The sequence below is a fragment of the Ahaetulla prasina genome, chromosome 8 (assembly GCF_028640845.1).
Source record: "Ahaetulla prasina isolate Xishuangbanna chromosome 8, ASM2864084v1, whole genome shotgun sequence".
NCBI lineage: Eukaryota > Metazoa > Chordata > Lepidosauria > Squamata > Colubridae > Ahaetulla > Ahaetulla prasina.
Window position 1 is genome coordinate 62271200 of NC_080546.1, and position 15553 is coordinate 62286752.

Genomic DNA, 15553 nt, shown 5'->3' on the forward strand with positions numbered 1-15553 from the left:
CCGTTCCCTGTCGAGGAAGTCATCAACCCGGTAGCCTACCGACAGACCCTGCCACGATCCATGCGGATCCACCCCATCTTTCACCGGTCCCTTCTGGTTCCTGAGGCCACACCGAGTCCCCTTCGGTGCCCAACAGCACCCGTCACCATCGCCGAGGACGGGTCGGAGGAATACGAAGTCCACAGCGTACGAGACTCCCGCTGTCTGAAGGGTCGTTTCCAATATTTGATCGCGTGGAAGGGATACGGGACTGATTTCTCCTGGGTAGATGCCTCCGACGTTCATGCCCCTGACCTGGTGCAGGCCTTCCATAAGCAGAACCCAGCCCGACCGCGTCCCGATCGTCAGCCCCGGGGGAAGGGCCCTGCGGTGTGGGATAGTGTTGTGACCCAGGTTCCTGAACTCGAACTCCTGGACTCGGATGATTCAGAAAGTGAGGGAGAAGACCTGGCAAGGCCTGCTTCTCCTGGGCCCTCTCCCTCCCTGGCACCCACCCAAAGGGAGAAGGAGGGGCCGGCAAGGCCTGATTCTCCCGGGCCTTCTTCTGATTTAGCAACGCCCCAAGAACAATTTTGGCTTGATGCAAGACTTTGCAGACGTGACCGGCGCGCGCAGCAGAGGAGGCATTGTGTCGTGTCCCACTCCTCCGCTGACAGCTGGGTCAGGGAAATCCGAATCAGGCTTGCCTCTGCAGCTCTGCCCAAAGTCCTAGCAAAGTCCTCAGAGCAGGCAGGAGACCAGTAAGTGACTTCAGCAAGATAAGTTCGACTTTTGCCTGACTCAGAGACTGCCAGAAAGTAGATCCTTTATATAGGCCATGGGGTGTGGCTCCATGACTCAGCACTCATTAAGGCCTGCCCCTCCCTTCCCTCTGTTGCCTCCGCCTATCCAATCTTCTGATGCGAGGGTCACACCAATCAGCTGTTGGTAATAAACCCTCCTCAGGCTCACCTGCTGTGGAGGAGGGGGAGGGGTCTAGCTGCTCCGTTTGCCTGGGCATGGAGTCAGGGCTGGGGGAGGGAGATTCTCCTTCTTCTGCAGTTTGTGTGGGCATGGAGCCAGGACTTGGGCCGGGAGGCATACATTCCTCAGTGTTCGGGAGCAGGTAAGAAGGCCCCGGCTGCTCTGAGGGCGGGCAAGACACAACACATTGGGACAAAGCCAAAGAATGATGAGTCATGCAGTGACATCTACAGAGGGTATAAAAGCAGGAGGCGGAACTTCCTGGCTTTTTGTCTTGGACAAAGCAGTGAATCTGCGCGGGCAAACTGTATCAATGGAGGGAAGAATATATTCGTGAGTAACTCTGGCCTTATCTATAATTTCCTAGTTATCTCTAGAAACTTGGCAGGCCCGTGGGTAGACGTGGCCAGAACATTTATCTATGTAAATAAATTAGAAAAGAAGGCCTTTGACTGACTCTTTGTTGGGAGTATTGGGGGAGGGAAACAGAACATAAAGGTTCCCCTCGCACACATGTGCATTGTCTATCTAGATCCGTTCCAGTCACAGCATGGAAACAGCCTTGGTCGCGTTGGTTGATGATCTCTGGAAGGCTCGGGACAGAGGTTGTTCCTCTGTCCTGGTCCTATTAGATCTTTCAGCGGCTTTCGATACCATTGACCATGGTATCCTGCTGCGCTGGCTCAGGGGGCTTGGAGTGGGGGGCACCGTTCATCAGTGGTTCTCCTCCTACCTCTCCGACTGGTCACAGACGGTGTTGACAGGAGGGCAGAAATCGGCCCCAAGGCGCCTCTTATGTGGGGTGCTGCAAGGTTCGGTTCTCTCGCCTCTTCTGTTCAACATCTGCATGAAGCCGCTGGGTGAGATCATCCGTGGTTTTGGGGTGAGTTGTCATCTATACGCTGACGATACACAGCTGTATATTTCCACCCATAAGCACCCGAACGAGGCTGTTGAAGTGATGTCCCAGTGCCTTGAGGCCGTACGAGTCTGGATGGGGAGAAACAGACTCAGACTCAATCCCACCAAGACCGAGTGGCTGTGGATGCCAGCGGCCTGGTACAGTCAGCTAATTCCATCACTGACCGTCGGGGGCGAGTTGTTGGCCCCCACAGAAAGGGCTCGTAATCTTAGCATCCTCCTGGATGCACGGCTGTCTTTAGAAGAACATATGACGGCCGTTGCCAGGGGAGCTTTTTATCAGGTTCGCCTGATACGCCAGTTGAGCCCCTTTCTGGACCGGGCTTCCTTATGCACAGCCACTCATGCCCTTGTTACATCCTGCCTGGACCACTGCAATGCTCTCTACATGGGGCTTCCCTTGAAGGGGATCCGGAGGCTTCAACTGGTCCAGAATGTGGCTGCGCAGGTGATAGAGGGAGCACCTCGTATGACACCTCTCTTGCACAGTCTGCACTGGCTCCCAGTGGTCTTCTGGGTTCAATTCAAGGTTCTTGTTATCACCTTCAAAGCGCTCCATGGCTTAGGACTGGGGTACTTACGGGACCGCCTACTGCCACTAGTAGCCTCACACCGACCAGTGCGCTCTCACAGAGAGGGCCTCCTCTGGATACCGTCAGCCAAACAATGTCGGCTGGCGACCTCCAGGGGGAGGGCCTTCTCTGTGGGGGCTCCCACCCTCTGGAACAAGCTGCCTCCGGGGCTTCGTCAACTCCCCAACCTCCGGACCTTCTGCCGCAAGCTGAAGACGCTGTTGTTTCGACATGCAGGATTAGCTTGAACTTAAGTTTTAAATTGGGGTTTTAAATGGGGGTTTAATTGTATTTAAAAAATTTTAGGCCATTAATCGAATCAGTTTCTTATATTGTTTTTAATTTGTATTATATGTATTTGTTTTTATTGGCTGTGAACCGCCCTGAGTCCTTCGGGAGAAGGGCGGTATACAAATATAATAAATAAATAAATAAATTCCCGACTCTAGGGGGCGATGCTCATCTCCTTTTCAAAGCTGAAGACCCAGCACTGTCCAAAGACGTCTCTGTAGTCATTTGGCCAGCATGACTCAAAGCCAAAGGTGCATGGAACGGTGTTAAGTTCCCACCAAAGGTGGTCCCTATTTTTCTACTTGCATTTTTTACATGCATTCAAACTGCAAGGTTGGCAGAAGCTGGGACAAATAACGCGAGCTCACCCCATTATGCAGCAGTAGGGATTCGAACCGCTGAACTGCCGACCTTTCGATCAACAAGCTCAGCATCTTACCCACTAAGCCACTGCGTCCCTTGAAATGCAACATACTGAAAGTTAATTGGCTACTTTCCCCAGGTATTACTAAATAAGACTTTGACAACTCAAAGATGCTTTCTAGTTTGCTATAATATATACTTTAGAAAATGCATATTGTATCTAGAAGTGGAATGTTTTTATGCTCAGTCACAGCTGAGCTTTTAACCTTGGTCTAAAACATGGGCACATAATGCAATGGAGAAAATGGTTCTAGTCAAGGATGAATCTGTGTGCACCTGTGATGTACCCAAATTTTTTTATTTCTAAAAATAAACAAAGGTTTTAAGTGCTCTGTTTAATATATTTGAATGTAATGTATTTAAATTAGTACTGAGCATTTAAATTCATCCTAGGCAAAATCATATATTTTGCAATTTTACCCATTGGATATTCTCCTTGCCTGCCCCAATTGCTGAAACACATTTTCAGAATGTGTGAGAATCTACAAAGAAGAGAAAAGGTTTTCACAGTATTACTAGTGGAAAAGTTTCAGTGAAAGAATATACCAATTGGGATTCATGCATCAAATCTATATTATCCTGTTTCCCCCAAAATAAGACATCCCCTAATAAGCCCAGTCGGGCTTTTAAGTGCATGGCAATAAGTTGGGCTTTTGAGCGCTTGGCTTATTTCAGAGTTTTTATATATATATAAATATATGTATAAATATATATATATATATGACAGTATCAAAACGGCTGGAGCATTCCACTCCAATTCCATTCGAATTCAGGTTTACTTTTTAGAGATTTCAGAGAAAAATCTTAGTGCATATCTACAACATTATCTGAAATGTTCTTATAACATCTGTTTAAACAAAGTAATACTTGCGGTAGCCTTGACATCATGAGCACAGTTCAGCTCAGATTTAGAGATGACTTCTATGTTGAATCATGACATTTAAACACAATCAATTACTGGTAAGTGCCAGCTATTAGAGTATACTTTTAAGAGGAAGAAAACTAAGAACTATTTTTAAAATACCAACTCTTATTATTACTATGCAATATGTAATAGAACCTTCTTAGGGAAATATAATTCTCATAAGCGGTCTGTAAAAAACTAAAATTTTGTATATATAAAGTTAATTTATCACACAAAAATAAAAACTATTTTCACCAGATATTCATTTGTAACATCATTAAAATAAAGCTAAACTATTTGTCCATGTGCATTTTTAAATTTATTCAAAGCATACAGCTGCCTAACAGAAAAAGTGGAATCAGAAAGTAATTTTTGCTTTGTATTAAAACAATTCAAATTGTAACATATTTCTCATAGGCATTTTTTTTACACTGTGTCACAAGAATGTTTAAGCACAGAACCAGAATCTGAAACTGTGTCAATGATGTTAAAAGCCCCATGATCCCAAAAGATAATGTTAACAGTAATCACTTGATTTACAGAAGTAAAATTATGTTGGAAGCTCATGGGATAGACTGTTCTTGCTCCTTAGAATATTTCCATAGTCAGGGACAGACAATGTTCAGTTTGCAGGTGATAGAATAAAAGAATCATACTTTCTGATCCATACAATGACAGCTGTAGGCTCCTAGCTGTCCATTTTTTCAAAAACAACATATTTTTCAATACAAAATGTACAATGTTATTTATGACTTTATGCTGGTATTTCAATGATGCTTCTTTTCACGTTTGCTTGAGGGGTGCAGGAATATTGGCTGAAGCTTGTTCTAGATAAGCTAGAGGTCCCTGAGGCATGTCAGTAGGTTTCTTCTGCTGGATATTAATATCATCTAAAACTTGTTGCCAATGGCGAAGTTTTCCCAAGTGTTTCTGAATTAATGTTTCTTTCCGCTGCAATTCATTTCTCAGTTCTGAAACATCCTACATGAAACGGAAGCATACAGGAAATATACTAAGAATCTCTCCTTGGAAAAACATTTGCATTTGAACAAAAACAACTACAAAACCTTAGAAAAATAAGTGTTCCAATAAATTATTTCCATTACACTAACAGCTGCTTTCTTTCCTTAAACAATTAACTCTTTGTGATGAATTTCTATCTCATTTTTAATTACAATTGTCTCACAATAGTTCTTACGTGTTGCACAAAAATAAAGTGATTTTTTTCCCCTTCATTTTTCATCAAGAACATGATGAATTATGGTTATGGATATCACCATGCTAATCTTTGGCCATAATAAAGTTTAGGCTTCAAGTTTATGGATGATCCTATGAACTTTTACGATTTTACCTAGATCATCATGAATTCAGTAGACATTTACCCAAATTAAAATTTATATTATCGTACAGTAAAATAATTCCACTGCTGTGTAGATGATACAAACAATACTATTCAGAGCACCAATGGCTGAATTTTAACACAAAAGAGAACACAAGGGGGGTGGGTGGGTAGAGGGGAAAACATTCCAAAAACTAGTGGTTTTCTTCAAAATTTAAAATAAAAATACCTCCTATCTTTCCACAATAGCCTAAAGACCTGGCTCTGCTGATTGGCCTGGGAGGAGGAGTTCCAGGCTGGATGAGTGCTGGATAGATGGCCAACTACACATTTCTTCCCCCTCTCCCTTTTGCTCTGCTCTGCACCCATCCATCTTTTTAATTGTAATATTGATGTACTGTTCTCATTGTGTTCTGTTTTCATTGTTTATTTTATTGTTCTATTATCTTACTACTATTTACACTCCTTTCATTTTCTTCCCTTGTATTTTGTAAGCCACCTAGAGTAGCCACATGGCAAGACAGGCAGCAAATAAATTTAACAAATAAAATAAATTATACAGATTAGAGATAGCAAACCATCATCCTACTAAAATGATCAATCAGTTCTTCACCAAGCGATTAAAATACTCTGATGGAGATTCAGCCCTAATTTATGTAATAAATGCTTTTAATCCCACTTATGCTTCCTAGCAATATTACAATTAGTGTATTAAAATTACTGTGTTGTAATTTAGCATAGAATCAGATATGCGTAAATCTAAAGAAAACCACATCCTTACCTCCTTAATTACTTGGTCTGGTTTCTGGACAGATAATTGTAGCCTTTTTTGTAGAAAAAAGCATTCTGTTTGTCGTGCAACATCTAAAAATTTCTGGATACATTGATCAACACCTAGGAAATGAACAAGTTTAACGCTATTAAAAAATTAAAGTCAAGATAAATACTATGTAACTTTAACAAACCTAGTTAAGAGAAGTGTAAAATACTTGGGTCTACCTGTGTAAAATGATGTACCAGTAAAACAAAAGGCCACCAGCTGTCTCATCAGATGAATGGCAAAGGTCAGCAGGGGTGGCAGAAGATGGCAAAGGTCAGCAGGGGTGGCAGAGGGCAGGAGAGCAAAACAGTAGAGATGGGGGAGAGGAGATTGGCAAAGAGAGTTGAAATGGAGGTGAGAGTGGCAGGGCAGAAGCATGAGGCTCTGGCTTAAAGACTGCAACTGGGACTAGTGGAACAAGAGTTGCAAAGTGTGCTCATGTACTGTTTCATCTAATGACTGCATGACCACATTATTTTGTGACAGAAATTCTAGTCCTAATTAGAATAATTAAGCAAGGACTACCTGGTTATAATTTCAGGTTTTAAATTGGGGCTTGAGGGGGGGAGGGGAATGCTGTGTAGCCAAGCTTTTATGTTTGACTGGGATGGTATAAGGCAGTGATGGTGAATCTTTTTCTTGTTGCGTGCTGGAAGTGTGTGTGCGCACACAACAGAGCGCGCATGTGCCAGCACCCATAATGCAATGCGAACCCTCCCACATGCGCATGCGCACAACCCCCCCTGCGCTCTCCCTGTGAATGTGCGCTGCATTGCGCATGCGCCCCCCACACATATGCTTCGCCCCCCCGCCTTTGCCCCATTTCGGGCCTGGAAAGTCATTATACCGAGACAGGGATGTCTGGCCCAACCGATTCTTGCTGTGTCTGTACGCAGTGGGCTTTCTAGTGAGGCTGCGCAGTTACTGCAGTAGCTTATAAAGGCCATTTCCGACACTTGTGCCATAGGTTTGCCATCACGGGTATAAGGTCTCCTGCCTTCAGCAAGGGGTTGGAATAGAAGCTCTGTGATCCTATATTTTATATTTGTGACACTGAAACATCCCACTCTCCAAAACGGCCTAGAATGTGTATTTCACCTCTTAAATTCACATAAAATGAGCTTAAATAAAGTTTCAGTTCTACCCACTCCAGTGATGATATAGTTCTACTACCCATAACTCCAACAACAGATCCCAAATATTCTTTTTCAAGAGGTAACAGGACTGTTGTTGTTTTTCTTTGCAGACATTTCATTTCTCATCCACGAAGTTTTTTTAGCTCTGACTAGATGATGGGGAATAGAAGGATTTATATTCCTTGCAGACAGCTGGTCATTTGCCTTACATGAGTAGAGTAGAATAGAATAGAATTTTTTATTGGCCAAGTGTGATTGAACACACAAGGAATTTGTCTTGGTACATATGCTCTCAGTGTACATAAAAGAGACATTCATCAAGAATTCTAAGGTACAACACTTAATAATAGTCATAGGGTACAAACAAGCAATCAGGAAACAATCAATATCAATATAAATCGTAAGTATACAAGCAACAAAGTTACAGTCATACAGTCATAAGTGGAAGGAGATAAGTGATGGGAACGATGAGAAGATTAATAGTAGTGCAGATTTAGTAAATAGTTTGAAATGTGGCCACAAACTGGAGGCGCGGCAGCAGCAGCAGTAGAAAATGGTGCAAAACTGGCAAAATGGCTTTTCTGCGCCTCCTCTTAATCTTTGCCTCCAGTCACAAGCGCGAGACCGACAACATGGTCACAAATGCTTTAAAGCCTCCCCAGATAGCGCAGAGCTGACAAAATGACTCCTCAGCGCTGCAACTGGCCATCCATACTAACGAAAGACCAAAGCTTCTGTCTGCTGAATCCACAGCTCAGTGTCTGGCTGCAAGCAGGCTCACTGGAAACAAAATGGCCAGTCGCTGTTCCCGACCGCAATCACGTCACTTGGCTGCTTGCGCTGCCTATACCAAGGCACACTTCACCAGCCTTCCAAACGCTCCAGAAATAAGTCCAACCAGAAAAAGCCAAAAAGAACTCAAATCCTGACAAAAAACACAAGAGCAACTCAATAAGTCATCTCTCTAGGCCGACTGAGTTGAAAAAACTAAGGCTTAGCCGGGAGGAAGACATGGGGCCAAAGATTTTGCAACTCAGTCTCTGGCCAATCAGACACTGAATACCCATAGCTTGGACTCTCCAAGCAGTGCACAGGAGAATAGAGGGCAATCTAGGTGAGTAATTATTTTTAATGATTACACTGGGATTAACAGTGCTAAAAACAGAGAAACCAGAAGGGAAAAATTGCATGATTACATTGGGATTAACAATGGGGAAATAAGGATGGATTTAAGAATTGAAGGAAGGAAACAGAAGAAAAGAGATGGTAATTATAAAAAGAAAAAAAAGAAAATGGAATGTTTGGACCAGGAGAAAATGGTTAAAAAGAGTAATTAATAGAAAGAAGAGCAATAGGAGATATATATATATATATATATATGTATAGTAATAATCTTATTAATAATTGTATTATGTGAATGAATTGTATTAATACTGGGATTGTAAAAATTGAACTTAAATGACAATATAAATGGTTTGATATAAAACGGTTTATTTAGAAGGGGAAATTTTGAATGAAATTGAAATGGAAGATAGGTCTGGAAGAAGGATAATATGATATATAAATATAGTAATAGTCTTATTAATAATGGTATTAGGAGGCTTCTGGTGGCTCCGCTCTCTCCGAAGGACGCCCTAAGGGCGCCCACGCTGGGATTCTGTAAAAGCCGGTGAAATCAACGGCTGAAAATACCTTCCCGGGTAAGGAGAAGGGAAAGAGCAGAAGAGGGAAGGGTAGAGCTCTCTCTAGAGGCCCCGTTTGGGGAACTCGAAAGGGAAAGTTCCCTGGAATTCCTTCTGCAAAGCTCCAGCCCCAGTGTGTTTCTGCTTTAAGCAGACAGAGAAGAGAGCGACCACTTCTGCTTCAATTGATTGTTATGGATATTTATAAGCAGACGGAATAAAACACAGGAGATCAGTCATTTAAATTGCAAGTATTAAATCTGACTTCTATTTTTTCTTTTAAAAAAATAATAATTTTTTTTCTCTCATCTACAATCAACACAATGAAATAAAATGGCGTTTACTTGTTGAGAAAGTGAAACTGAATGGAGATTTTATCTTATTGTACTGGACTGTGGATTGTTGGATTATTTTAGTTTGTTTAAGTATTTCATAAGGGGATTTTCAGCAAGAACTTTGCCATGAAGGTTTTTCAGAAGAATGGATTCGTGACTTTATACAGGATTATACAGAAAGAATGTATTTAATTATTCAACAATACGAATTGGAAAAAATGGAGGCGTTTTGGATGAGAGTTTGGAGGAAATTAACCAAAGTAATCAGGACTTGGAATATGGAATGGATGTAAAAAGCCTTTTTAAAAGTTTGGATGAAAAGCCTGAAGTTGTGCTACAGGAGGCTGTCTCCGAAATGGAAAAATTCACAGGGTTAATGCTTTCCAAGAGTTCTCTTTTCGGATTGAGGAATATACGCAGTAACTCGTGGATTCTTGGACATAAGGAACTATTAGGAAATATTGTGACTGACTTTTCAAAAGGAGTAATGAAGGAAAGACAGAGACTAATGCATCAAAAATGGCAAGAGACAAAAGTATCATTTTGAAAGAATTTTTTTTTTGAAATATTAACAGAAAAGATTTTAGCCTTTCTGATAGACAATACGTAAGGAAGATTTGGAAGAAATGGGTTGATTATATGTTTTATAACCATCATAAAAGACTAGATATTTGGATTTATACTGGATTTTGACGAGGAAGGACTAAAGTTGAACAGATATTGTAATTTCCCTGTATTGAAATTCTATAATCTGTTGTATTGAAATTTAAATAGAATATTCTCGAAGATTTTATGTAAGAAAGACTTGGGGAAAATTATATGGTTATAGAAGTTATAAGGAGATATTCTCTGAATTGGATTGGATTTTTATGCTTTAGCTGGTTTTAAATATTTTAGGATTAATTTGTTCTACTGATCTATATATTTTATTACTGTTTATTGTTAATTTTTTGAAGGATTTTGGTTATGTAAGGAGGAAGTCAGAGCTAGAGAGGGAGAATTGGTATAATAGTTTTGGGAAAAAAAATTTTTTTTAGCATATGGTTGTTTTATTTTTAACTATACCTTGTGTTTGTTCCGGGAAGCCAGGGGGGGAGGGGGGAGGGGGTTTGTGAAGGGAGAGGGGTTGGGGGGAAAGGGGAAAAAAATTTTTTTGTAAAACTTTTTGAATAAAAAAATTAAAAAAAAAAATAATGGTATTAGGAGTAATATTGGTGATTATATTATTTGATTAAGATGAAACATATTTTGTAGAAAATGACATATTTAGGAGGGTTAAGAGATGGAAAGTTAAATAAAATTAGAATGGAAAAAGTGTATTATTATTATGAATAGATTTGAATGAATTGTATTAATATTGGGATTGTAAAAATTGTAAAATGATAATATGAATGGTTTAATATAGGGGATACAAAAACAAATGTGAAGAATTGTATTCTTTCTAGTAAAATGGTAAAATAACTATTAGATAACGGTGATGTAAAATAAATATAAAGAAATATATGGTTAAAATGGTAAAATGATTAATAAGGAAGTATGATATGATAAACTGGTCCACCTTAGGAAAACAATTGAGATTAAGAAATAATTGTGAAAAATTAAATGATTAAATGATTGTGTTTAGAGTAAAGGGTTTCAATAGAATAAAAAACTTCAGAAAATATATGTGATAAAGGGAGAAATAAGAGAATAATATGGAATAGGAGTATGGAATAATAAGGAGGTTAGGGCAGATGGCAATATTGATTGTAGAGTTGTGCTCCTAAATTTACATACCCTGGCAGAATTTATGATTTCATGGCCATTTTTCAGACAATATGAATGATAACATGAAAACCTTTCTGTCACTCATGGTTAGTGTTTGGCTGAAGCCACTTATTATCAATCAACTGTGTTTACTTGTTTTCAATCATAATGACAACAGAAACTACCCAAATGACCCGGATCAAAAGTTTACATACCCTGGTGATTGTGGCCTGATAACATGCACACAGGTTGATACAAAGGGGCGTGAATGGCTAATAAACGTACCCATCCTCACCTGTGATCTGTTTGTATGTAATTAGTGTGTATGCATAAAAGGTCAATGAGTTTCTGGCCTCCTGACAGACCCTTGCATCCTTCATCCAGTGCTGCACTGACGTTTCTGTATTCTGAGTCATGGGGAAAGCAAAAGAATTGTCAAAGGATCTGCGGGAAAAGGTAGTTGAACTGTATAAAACAGAAAAGATATCTAAGGAATTGAGAGTGCCAATCAGCAGTGTTCAAACTCTAATCAAGAAGTGGAAAATGAGGGGTTCTGTTGAAACCAAGCCACGGTCAATTGTACTTTCAGCCACAACTGCCAGGAAAATTGTTCGGGATGCAAAGAAAAACCCACAAAGAACTTCAGGTGAAATACAGAACTCTCTGAAAACATGTGGTTGGCTGTTGTAAGATGCAGAATAAGGAGGCACTTGAAGAAAAATGGGCTGCATGGTCGAGTCACCAGAAGAAAGCCATTACTACGCAAATGCCATAAAGTATCCTGCTTAAAATATGCCAAACAGCACAGAGACAAGCCTCAAACCTTCTGGCACAAAGTCATTTGGAGTGATGAGACCAAAATTGAGCTTTTCACCCACAACCATAAATGCTACATTTGGAGAGGAGTCAACAAGGCCTATGATGAAAAGTACACCATTCCTACTGTGAAACACGGAGGTGGATCGCTGATGTTTTGGGGATGTGTGAGCTACAAAGGCACAGGACACTTGGTCAGAATTGATGGCATGATGAATGCAGTATGTTATCAAAAGACACTGAAGGACAATTTGCACTCATCAGCCCGGAAGCTGTGCATGGGACATACTTGGGACATTCCAACATGACAATAATCCTAAACACAAAGCCAAGTCGACCTGTCATTGGCTACAGAAGAATAAAGTGAAGGTTCCGGAGTTGCCATCTCAGTCTCCTGATCACAATATCATTGAGCCACTCTGGGAAGATCTCAAACATGCAGTTCATGCAAGACAGCGCAAGAATTTACAGGACCTGGAGGCTTTTTGCCAGGAAGAATGGGCAGCTTTACCATCTGAGAAGATAAAGAGCCTCATCCATACATACCACAAAAGTCTTCAAGCTGTGATTGATGTTAAAGGGGGCAATACACCATATTAAAAACTGGGGTATGTAAATTTTCAATCAGGGTTATTTGGGTAGTTTGTTGTCATTATGATTGAAAACGAATAAACACAGCTGATTGATAATAAATAGTTTCAGCCAAACACTAACCATGAATGACAGAAAGGTTTTCATGTTATCATTCATATTCTCTGAGAAATGGCCAGGAAATCATAAATTCTGCCAGGGTGTGTAAACTTATGAGCACAACTGTATATTATATAGTAAATATAAATTAGAGTTAAAAGGGGAAAGTAGAATACATTGGCAGAAATTGAAATATATATATAGTAAATTTAGAGAAAATAAGCTGTATGAATTTTGACTCAGTCAATACTCTATTCAGAAAAAATGTCTTGTATGTGTTTGTGTGTCTTAAAAAATAAAAAAAAATGTTTTAAAAAAAGAGACTTATATTCACAGTGCTTTTTACAGCCCTCTCTAAGTGTTTTACAGAGTCAGCATATTGCCCCCAACAATCTGGGTCCTCATTTTACCCACCTCAGAAGGATGGAAGGCTGAGTTAACCTTGAGCCTGGTAAGATTTGATCTGCCAGATTGCAGGCAACCAGCAGAAGTAGCCTGCAATACTGCATTCTAACCACTGTGGCACCACGGTTCTTCAATACTTTGAAACCTCCTCCCATAATGGAGCAACAGAAACAGACCATAAAGTGGGTTCATGGGGTCTCTGACAATGCTTTGAACTCTTAAGCACATAGCACTTATAAGCAGTATCCTGAATAACAAGAAGTGATCTTCCTATAATTTTCTCAACTGTCCTTACCACGCACTGTATGGACTTTCTATCAGAGGCACTGCTGCCAACAAACCGATGCAGTTTGTTAAAACACTCTCAATCATGCCTCTTTAAAAAGTGGCCAGGACAGAAGGAGAAAGATCCTCATCTGACACAAAAAACGCAGACACTAGTTTGCACACTTCACTAAGGATGATGTGTGGACAGATCAGTTCAGATTGTTAGTTATTCGCACTCCCAGATACTTAATACTGTTGATCACCTCTACAGCTGCATCCTTGATACTAAGTGGAGAACCTGCACATTGCTGGTTCAATTGGTCACAATTTGCTGTTAAGCCTTCACTAATATTTATCAGCACAATTTCATAAAGGTTTTTTTTTTAAATTTACATTTATATCCCGCCCTTCTCTGAAGACTCAGACTGAAGACTCAGACATTGTGGGTAAGGTTCAACTCCAGCGTAATCAAAACAGAGAAAAAGAGATGAGCATTCTGCATGTAAGTATTCTAAATTAAATTGAAGATGGACACCCAAACTTACCAGTTCTAATTTCTTCTTGGTCTGTACCATTTACATAATCTTGGCTTACAAGGGATGCAAAGCAAGCCTAGATAATTACAAAAAAACATTTATGACAAAAGCAGTTAATGTTAAGAGCTTTATATTTTGGCATACATAAAGCTATACTAAAATATATTTTTACTTTCTTGAAAAATAAACTTCTACAATATTTATTTCCAATTCTTTGCTCTATTAAAAATGGCATACAATATTTAGTAGGTTCCAAACAAAAGAATTCATTTGTCTAGATGGAATAAATAGATGAAGCTGAAGATAAAATTAGGTCTGCAAAACTAACTCTTTATAGTGTCTTTGTTCAATACAATTTGCAATATCGACAAACTATTTTCTTACAAGAGTTACAAGCTCACTAATTTTTAACAAGCTATTTTTAAAGACACATTTATTTTTTTTACAAAAATTCAAATTCTTACAAAATATACATTTCACATACCATCTGATATTTATTTTTATTATTTTTATTCTACAAAGAAAGGAATGCCTCTTAAACAAAAGTATTGCCCGTAAAACATGGTCTATTCTGCGCTGCAGATATGTTGTTTCTGGAAAATAAGTATGATTCAATTTAGCAAATAATTTTTCTCCCTTTCTTGCGATAACGAGTTCAGAATATCCAGGAGGATCTTTTTATCCCCATAATAACCGCCCAGCGAGGTACACTAAACTGAAAGTGATGGACCCGAGGTAATCCACAAAATTCCACAAGCCAAGGGAGATCACAGCCATTATCAACCCACATTGGCTTGTTATAGAATGAAATGTTTCCTTATTCTGATCAGAAAAAATATTTTGTTTGTTGGAAGAAATATCCACATGTTAATATGGGATTAACGGGCGTCGCTATTCAAGCAGGCGGTCATTTAAACACAGAAACGGAAATCAAGAGAAGGGACTCTGGCGAGATACTTCATCTCTGTATTAACCCCGCTAGTCCCAAAGAGAACGGCAATAGTCCTGCGTTTCCCCCACTTCAAACGTCGGTCTTTCCGTCATCTCTATGGTAAGAGAGGCCGCTCGCAGAGCCTACCTCAAAAGAAGCCTCCAAATCATCCACAAGGGTACCGATGGGGTTTCGCGGACCCGTGGGGTTCGGCGGTAGGAGTCCCGCGAGTCCCTGACCTCCGGGGGCCACCGGAGGAGGTGGCGGGGGAGGTGGCTGGGGAGGCACCGGGCCCTGATTCCCAAACATCCCACTCAGTCCAGCGGCCATAGTAACTGAGGGGAAGTTGAAGGAGCGATTGCGCAGGCGCAAGAGGATACGAAACCGCGCGTCACATCGCGAGACGAAGACTTGGGTGGGACATCGAGGGCGGAAAGGCATTTTCTTTGCGCCTCCATGGACGTAGGTACAATACCTACGTTTTAAAAATGCAAAACTTATCAGTAATAAGCAGGAGCAAGTTTTTGGGGCATTGCTCCATACCCGTCTCCTCAGTCCGTGGGACTCCATAATTTTCATAAGAATCCCTCCCACTTTTCCCGCCTATACACCCATTTCTGCCAGGAGTTTGATTTCTAAGTGTAATGACGATATTTTATTTGAAAAAATAAAGGACAAATATAAAGAGCAAATCTACAAAAGAATAAGAGAAACTATAACTTCGTTTAACAATAGAAAATTCAAGAACAAAACCAAGAAAAACTTTACAAAAGCAC

General features: G+C 40.3%; 1 protein-coding gene across 1 annotated transcript; it reads right to left on the bottom strand.

Moving 5' to 3' along the window:
* Positions 1 to 4380: 4380 nt before the first annotated feature.
* Positions 4381 to 15299, bottom strand: MED28 (mediator complex subunit 28). Its single transcript, XM_058193526.1, has 4 exons — positions 14925 to 15299; positions 13856 to 13922; positions 6195 to 6307; positions 4381 to 5055 (listed from the first exon to the last, which is right to left on the bottom strand). Exons 1-4 carry the CDS (start codon positions 15216 to 15218, stop codon positions 4858 to 4860), a joined length of 672 nt encoding a protein of 223 aa, XP_058049509.1. The 5' UTR covers positions 15219 to 15299; the 3' UTR covers positions 4381 to 4857.
* Between the last annotated feature and the right edge of the window lie 254 nt (positions 15300 to 15553).

Coding starts and splice junctions, on each gene's coding strand:
- MED28 (XM_058193526.1), bottom strand. CDS start 15,218: ATGCCTTTCCGCCCTCGATGTCCCACCCAAGTCTTCGTCTCGCGATGT. Junction 13,923..14,924: donor ATTTGGAGGCTTCTTTTGAG/GTAGGCTCTGCG, acceptor GTAATTATCTAG/GCTTGCTTTGCATCCCTTGT. Junction 5,056..6,194: donor CAGACCAAGTAATTAAGGAG/GTAAGGATGTGG, acceptor CGTTTCATGTAG/GATGTTTCAGAACTGAGAAA.